An 8,353-nucleotide genomic window follows, 5' to 3' on the forward strand; every position below is an offset into this window, starting at 1 on the left:
ATTGATATGATGGTACCATGGCCAAGAAGCTCTGATCTGTGCAGTCAAGATGGTTCATATTCTTCTCTCAATCCAAACCATTTTATTCAGAAATAGGGCTCTCTCTCAGGTTGAAGATCATCTGTTCATGCTTATAGAATGAAGTACCAGTCCATGGTGATTTACTTGACTCGCATGCAAATTCACTATACCCATAAGGCCATAAGAATCAAAACCCAGCACATGAAAAAAATTAACTATTTAATAATTTAGCACTTCTATGTAAGTTTTCCTACATGAACTATTTTTTCCCTTCAGGCAACGATTGAGCCTGACCAGCAGGTAAAGATGCAAACTAGTTTGGTTAACTGTAAAACTGCACCAATGAACTATTAGGCCAACATTTTTAAGAGAGCATACTGATTTGGGGTACCCAACTTAAACACCTTCAAAGTGTCTCCAGTTGAGCACCCAAAGTCACTAGGCACTTTTGAAAATATTGGCTTTAATAATTTTTATAATAATAATCAACTAGAGTGATCAGTCAATGTCTAAATAGGCACAGTCATGACAGACCTAAAAAGAACATTGAATTTGGGGTATCTATTACTTAAATAATGTGAAGTGTGTTCCAGACGGATTGGATTTAAAAACAAAATAAAACAAAACTTAACCAAAATTTTTAAGCCACTGTTTAATTGAAATCCTCTCCACACACACTGCAGAGGAAGAAAGTAAGTAAAGAATGCAAAGTTAGAATGTCAGTCTCAGAACTGTGCTGACAGCATTGATGTCAGTTTTTCTTTGATGGTATGAGCATAACCTTTGGAAACCACATTGGTTTGTGTTTCACAAACAGTATGGGGGTACAGAGGGGTAAAAACTCCAGTGCTTGTCAACTTGAAAGGTACACACTAAATAGTATTTTTGTGCATTGGAGTGCAAGTATGGTGGTCATTTAAAACTTTTTTTGCAGAGAACAAGCGGGAAGCACAGTACTTGACAGTGTCCTTTTAGAAGATGGCATTCAATGGGCTGAATATTGTTGTATAATGTTAATTAGTACTCATCTTTTTACCTGACATATGTACAGCATCTCTGTATGAACATTCCCAGAGTATTTATCTCATCTTGCTTTGTACATATAAACACAAAACAATTAAACATACACTTAGTCCCACTATAGGAACTGAATTTTAAAGATCTGTAAGTCTAGGACTTCTATTGTGCTTCTTTGGACAAGTCCTTATTTAAATAATGATACATTTAAATTCTATGCACGCTAGTACTATTCAACTGCTAACAGAAATCTTTGGTGCACTTAGATGAGAATCAGTGAGGTTGAAAAGTTTCTACACATGACCAAACACCCAGCTCTGGCCCCAATCCTGAAAAGCACTCAAACACCTCACAGAAAGTGATTAGCATTTTACAAGATAGGGCCATTAAGAGAGTTTGTAGCAGTAGGATGCTGACATTTTTTCAGAAACTATTTATGCTCCTACCAAATGCAGAACTTTAACAATAACTCACCATGGCAAATGAACTTCCAGTTTCATAATTTAGAAATTGGATATAAATATTTTACAATAATAATAAAAGCAAGAAAACCAGATTTTTATGGGAAGTAGAGAAAGTTTAGTTTAAAATGTAATCCCTAATGAGACATAATTGAGAGACAAGGATGATTCTATGTATTTCCTTTGGCACAAGATTGACTGAGTCTAAAACAAGGAAAGTATTTGGGGAATGAGGTTAGAGGTAGAGCCCTGCACGGATACGAATTTGTATGCACATCCGATCCGCAATCCACAAAAATGATCTGCAGATATCCAAGGATTTGCAGAGCTCCACTTAGAAGAAAATTTGAGGGATTTAATAATTTAAATTATTCTAGATAGTGGATTTGATATGGTTCTACACTAGAAGAACAGTAAGGAAACAGTAAAAGAATAGTTAAAGCCCTTACATGTTCTAATCTTCCTTCCTCTTCCTAATTATTTGTCACCTATATACAATGTATATCACGTAAGGTGAAAAAACAAATGACTTCCTTTCACTTTCTTTTCCAGAAGCCAACTGAAGATTTATAATTGCTGATTTCATTAATCTTTTAATGAATTTAAGCAAATTACTTTTCTGAAAAGAGCTTTTTACATTACTTTACACAGCAGTAATGTAGAAATGAGCATACCAGTGCGGGCTTCAGCTTGGTTTGATTCTGTGCTCATAAACAAGGATGAACTATTCCAATCTTATTACTGCCTGAGGGTTACAGTATATTATCACCACATCTCTAAACCTTTCAAGGCCCAAATGTTGGAAACGTTCTAGAAGACTGAACCAAGGTTAAGAGAGCACAAGTACTGTTTATAGTCTCAGATTCATAATTCCACTATTCAGATATGAATTACAGTAAAAAAATGTAACCAGGTTTGTCTGGGATAAAGTTAAATTTTAGTTTAAGGTGAGGGATCATTAAGAGGTTTAGTTTCATGTTCTTTTCCAATCGTGACCCTAATGAATTGGCCATAACCCTTCTAATATACTTTTCCATTATCCAAAGAAAGGTTTATTTGGAAAGTGAGATGCAGACAGGTGAACAATTATTTTTATTAATGGCCAGGTATGGGATTAATGTTTGCTGCAGCTAGTATTCTTAAAAGATATTTGAGAACCTGTTTTCAAAAGACCTTCTATAAGATTTTTAAAAGTTTTTAAAACCACAAGAAACACTATAAATATACATCAAAATGTGTCTTAATGTTCATATATGCAAACAAATCTATTTTTTCCTTGCACTCAACAAAACTGTTCAGAAGACTAGAAGTCCAAATAAACTACAAAAAAAAACTTAGTAGCCATATCAGTCCTCTGGTGGCTAATGGCTTAGTAAGTTAGGTGGAATGTTATGGGTCCGATCATGAATGTTCATTATTTGACATATTCTGTACAGTTGGAGCTGTATCAAGCCCCAATAAAGTTCCAAGGTAAGATTGGTCTCTAGGATCCAACATTTGCTCAGGTCTGACAGGATGAACTATATTTGCAGGCTGGGGAGTGAGAGTATATTTTTCCAGAAATGCTATTTCTGTTGTTCGTTGATAATCTGGCTGCTGTATCTGTGGGGGAAGAATGCCATGAGACTGGGATGAGAGAGTAGTGGTATGTTGTACTAGATCAGCTTGAGGTTCCCGCATCTGAACTGGTACCAGTGTTACTGGCACACATACTTCTGCTGGTACATTCTGTAGCATAGGTTTGACTTCTGTTTCGTAAACTTCGGGCTGATCCATGTATGGTTTAGACTCAATTTGGAAAACTTTGTCATCAGGGGTGTACTGTACTGGCAAGGAGATTACTTTTTCTTCAGAAGTGGTTACTGTTTCTTCTGCAGCCTTTGTTCCATGTACATGGTCAATATGGTATTTCAACTTGTCTTTTCGTTTAAATGTTGCATTGCAATGCTGGCAGTTAAAAGGTCGAGCATCTGAATGAATAACCATGTGTTTTGTTAATGTCTTCTTAATTCTAAAGGACTGGCTACAGATTTGACATTTGTATGGTTTCTCACCTGTAGAACAAAAGGAGTCAGCATGAATAGATAAAAATGTGAAGTCAAGTATCACTATGTAGAAATCATATGGTTGGGGATGGGGGACTATATTATATAATAAACATGGTTCTCAAGTAGCTGTACTGGAAAAAAATACATTTGGCATCTGAGGATACAATTCACTAAGTAAAAACAGAAAAGTTATTTTGAAGTGATATCCGTATGGCATTCTCGTCAAATCCAACTAGTTCGGATTTTTGCCAAGTGCACACGAAGGGGACCAGTCAGTAAATCTAACAAAGAGAAATAACAGTCAGGTTACTGTACTATTGCTAAAGAAGCTCAATTTAGCTTTTTTTTTTTTTTAGGTCTTTCTAGTGAACAATTACGTTCTTGCAGAGGAATCAGAGGATGCAGAGCTGAGTGTATTAAGACACTAACCTTTCCCCTGGATAGTTAGGTTCCAAATCCTGATTTAGGTTACAAACTGAAATTAAGTATTCCCTAGATCTCCAGACTGAGTAGAAGGTATGAGTAAATTTAGTAAGAATATACAATGAGCATCAGTAAAACACATACAAAACCAGAAGCTCCTTTGCCTAGGGAAGTCTAAAAAGAACTGACTACTACATTCAGAGGGCAGTATTCACACCCAGCAAGGGATGGCATACAACAAGCAGTAGGGAGCTCAGTTCATGCTACTGCTGCCCTAAAGGGTCATAAAGCCTGAAGAATTAGAAGAATTCTGTCAGTCCCGTGATAATTTATCATCATCTCCCGTCACTCCAAGTTGGCAGTAACAGAGTGATAGATAAAGTTTTACCTGAATGTGTCCTAAAATGCATTTCCAAACTTGATTTCCCTTTAAAAACTTTCTTGCAGACGTCACACTGATGAAATGTTGCTTTATATCTGCAAAGAAGAAAACATGTTTACATTAGAAGATCAGGTTTTTCCAAAAAGTCTCAAATATGCACATAGCCTTTAAAGATTCTACCAACTGTATAAGAGTTACATATTTCTGTATTCCTCCCTCTACATTTATATTACAATATAAAACATATCTGGAGGGGACAGGCAATTCCTTTAGGCATCCACTTGTCAGAGGGCCATCTAGATTATTTTCTAGACTACTCTGCAAAATGAGTAGTCTAGTACTTTGTGTTCAGATAGCAAATCTATTTAAAACTTCACATCTGAAACCCAAATGTGCCCTGGAGAGGATACTTCAGGTCAACATCCAAAGTTGGTTTTCAGTTTGGCAGCAAGTTATGCTACAAAACAAGCCTTAAGACTGGCTTATGTTCCTTTCCTCCCAGGTAGAAAAAAAGTGACAATGAAACGTGTTGACCGAGGCAGTGAATTTAAGTACTGACAAAATAAAAGCTAAACAACCCTGTAATTGATTTTATGCACTTCTGTTAGCTAAGATTTACAGTAAATTATTCAAAATATGAACAAATATTGAAAGCAATGCGTTTGTCCTGAAAGCTAGTTCTGGTTTTCCATCTTAAAGTATAAGGACTTTGGGAGAGCTCAGACTACTGAACTGACTTCTTGCAATTCAGTCATTTGCCCAGTTTGTAGATGGTAATTAGATTAAGTTGTTGTAGGAAACAACAGGCTACCAACTGTGACAGTGAAATGAATTATATTAAAGAAATAGAATGAATTAAAGAATGCTGTATGTACCTTTAAGTAGAAATGAGAAATGCTGCAATCCAGGTGTCAGGAAAGCAGACATTAACTGTTAATCAATTGCTCCACTTAAGGGCGCTGGGGAAGCATGAGCCTTAGATCGATAAGAGTTAATAAAGAAGCAGGATATGCATATTGTGCCTCAGGCAAATTTTACAATTTTGCTCTCTCTGTCCCTTTGTTTAGTTCGCACCCTTTTATCTGTATAAATAAGACTGTTTGAATCTTGCATGGTGCTCACATTATCTGAGTGTTATTAGCAGAGCGCTGTGCTAATAAAACAGAGTGGTCAGACAAACTGAGTCCTGAGTCTAACTTTGACAATTTGGAGGTCCCACTGAGATGGCAACCGTCTTCACTGGGGCCGTGTGATTCCTGACCGTTTTTGTAGGACGTCCGCAGCAGCTGGCACCTGGGCATTTGGCCCAAGCGGTCCTCCTACTGAACGGAAGGGCGCACGACCACAGTGAGGTCTACGCCATCGAACCTGTTGGTTCCCACTCTGTTCTGGTAGGGATCCCAAGATCTGACATCAGGAATCTGGTCAGGTAATTATTTCTGCGTTTTGTCTGGACTGAGGACTGTCCTGTCTCTGTGTCTATCCGTCTTCCTGTGGAGTGTTTGAGTCTGGGTGCCGTCTCTGTCTGGGGATCGGCCGACCCAGGGGTTCCTGTCCCCGCGGTCTGAGTGAGTGCAATCTGCACAATCGCAGCCACACCGCATCTTGGGTAAAACTCTTGGTGTGAAAGCAAGGGCGATTGAGGCAGTAGCCTGTGGGCTCCTTTTGTGTGTTGCACCGGGCATTGCTCTGACGAACCCGAATTTCCTTCTTATGTGATTGGTGTGTGTAAAGTCCTCCTGTATTGGTAACCAGACGTCTAAGTCGGGACAGTTCCCTAAAGGAATGCCGGCTCATTTTATGTATTTTAGGAAGGGTCCGGACTCCTGTAAATTTCTGGAAAAATGGTCTAGGCTAACTCATGGAGATCCCAAAACTCAGTGGCCACTGTTAGGATCTTTGGACAAGGACTGAGTGGACGTCTTAAAAGACAAATTCGGCCAACCTAAAACTAAATTGGCCAAAGGAGAGGTTAATTGTTTCATGCAGTGGTGGGAAGAGGCAAATCATGGGTGGACAAAATCAAAACTCGCCTCTCTCAAAAGAGAGAAATAAGAAGTTAAAAGCTTTATTAAAAGCCTCCTCTCCCACCACCAGATCGAGCGCTCCCCTTTACCCCGTCCTCCGAAAAAAAAAACCCCCAGATCGATACCAACCCCCTCCATACTCCCATCTCATTGTAAAAAGGGCAAAAAAACAAAAACAAACAAACAAAAAAAACCCTTGTTCTGTTCCCCTTCATTGTCTGCCTCCGAAACTGATTCTTTAGTGTTCCACTACCAATTCAGCAAGGAGGGTGGGCTCCTCAACTAGCCCCCACCCTTTCTGGTCCCTTTCCTTAAACATTTCTTTCAAAATTGTGAAATAACCACAATATCACTCATAAAAACGGTTCATTAGAAAAAGCAGGATAGGGCCCAGACAAGCAGGCAAGCAACAGATAAAGAAACTGAAAAACAGGCTGGAAGCCCTAAGAGCATAGTGTCAGGAGTAAAAGACGCAGTAAGTGCAAGCATGAACCCCTGGAACAATATTTAAAATGGTGAAATCTGAGTTGATAAAGGTGTCATTTTGGGAGATAAACAAGCAATTAAAGGAAAGAGTGAAAAGTTAACTCTACAGAGGCTAGAGAGAATTAAGCAGTTAAACTTTGTGAAAATGTTAAAAAGGACCACGTTAAAGAGAAAAAGAATTCTTGGTTTCTTTGCAGCCATTCTGAAGGAAAAATGGGCCCTTTTTCCAAAGGAATGTCTATAAACAATCCAGGTAAAGAGACAATCTGATTGAAATCATTGGACTATGGACAATTGAGTCAAATTTGCTAAAAGAACATAGGGGGTTCTATTGGAACTTAACTGCCCCAAATGTATAAAGGTAATGTAATCTATCTACAGCTATGTAAAAATAAAGCAGTATAAAAGGGATGTTAAGGAAAAGAAAATATGTACGTATCTGTCTGTCTGTGGAAATATGTGAGGTTTGTAAAACTCCTGTTTTGTAGGTTTAAGATAAATTGGTTTTGTTTTGTTTATAACGCCACTAAAAATCCATTTGATTCTTTAATTCAAAGTTGCAAAACTGACAGACCTTTTTGCCAGACACACGTAATCAGTGTTGGTTGGCTTTGGGATTTGGTATTTAACCCTTAAGGGGTAACTTGATTCTTTACAAAATTTAAAATGTTTTTAAATAAAGACCAAGTCATGGCTGCAGCAGGGCAGTCAAAATCAGAAGAATAGGGAGTGATTCTGGATTCTTTTTGTTTGTTTGTTTGTTTGGTTTTGTAACAAAATAGCAGATGAGAGACGTAGTAAAAGAATAAAGACAGTGCCCCTCTGAAGCAAAGCAGGGGTGAGGTGCACAAAACAAAAAGAAGCAATGTTAGAAACACTGAGCCTTAAAATGGCTGTGTGTAATCAGACTGTCACTTTGATAAGGGTACATAAAAACCTCTGTAAGAACAAAAGAAACGGTTGCACCTTATATAAAAATTAATATGGCTAATGTTTTAAAAGTTAAAGTATAGAAGGAATGTGCAGACATGTGCAGTGTATATTATAGAGGGGGGTAAAAGAAATGCAAACAAAACATGCTACTTAATTAAAATCCTATTAGGGCTCCAAAGGAGCCACAATAGATTGTGTTTTCTTTTTCAGATCTCTGTGTGTTTTGGAAGCAAGAGTTAAAAGTAATCAAAACTCTGGTAAAAGTTAATTGTGTTCCTTTTAAGACAGAGTCTCCGAGCTCTGCTGATGGCTTTGAATCCAAAAGCCAAGCCTGTGTTGATGCAAATTACCTAACTGATAAAGGAAGGAAAGAACTGCCAGCACAAAGTATCAGGGGGTAGCCATGTTAGTCTGTATCTACAAAAACAACAAGGAGTCTGGTGGCACCTTAAAGACTAACAGATTTATTTGAGCATGAGCTTTCGTGAGTAAAAACCTCACTTCTTCGGATGCATAGAGTGAAAGTTACAGATGCAGGCATTATATACTGACACA

General features: G+C 37.9%; 1 protein-coding gene across 1 annotated transcript in view; it reads right to left on the bottom strand.

Annotated features, from left to right (window-relative positions):
- Nucleotides 1-2,845: 2,845 nt before the first annotated feature.
- Nucleotides 2,846-8,353, bottom strand: part of LOC112115863 (zinc finger and BTB domain-containing protein 41) — a 27,278-nt gene continuing 21,770 nt past the window's right edge. The window contains exons 7-8 of the mRNA XM_029912362.1: nt 4,359-4,447; nt 2,846-3,553 (exon numbers count right to left, since the gene is read on the bottom strand). Coding sequence (XP_029768222.1) covers nt 2,901-3,553; nt 4,359-4,447 — 742 coding nt within the window. The 3' untranslated portion in view covers nt 2,846-2,900. The remainder of the gene's footprint in view (nt 3,554-4,358; nt 4,448-8,353) is intronic.

This window comes from Terrapene carolina, unplaced genomic scaffold (assembly GCF_002925995.2).
Source record: "Terrapene carolina triunguis isolate 2854851 unplaced genomic scaffold, T_m_triunguis-2.0 Scaffold210, whole genome shotgun sequence".
NCBI classification, from domain to species: domain Eukaryota; kingdom Metazoa; phylum Chordata; order Testudines; family Emydidae; genus Terrapene; species Terrapene triunguis.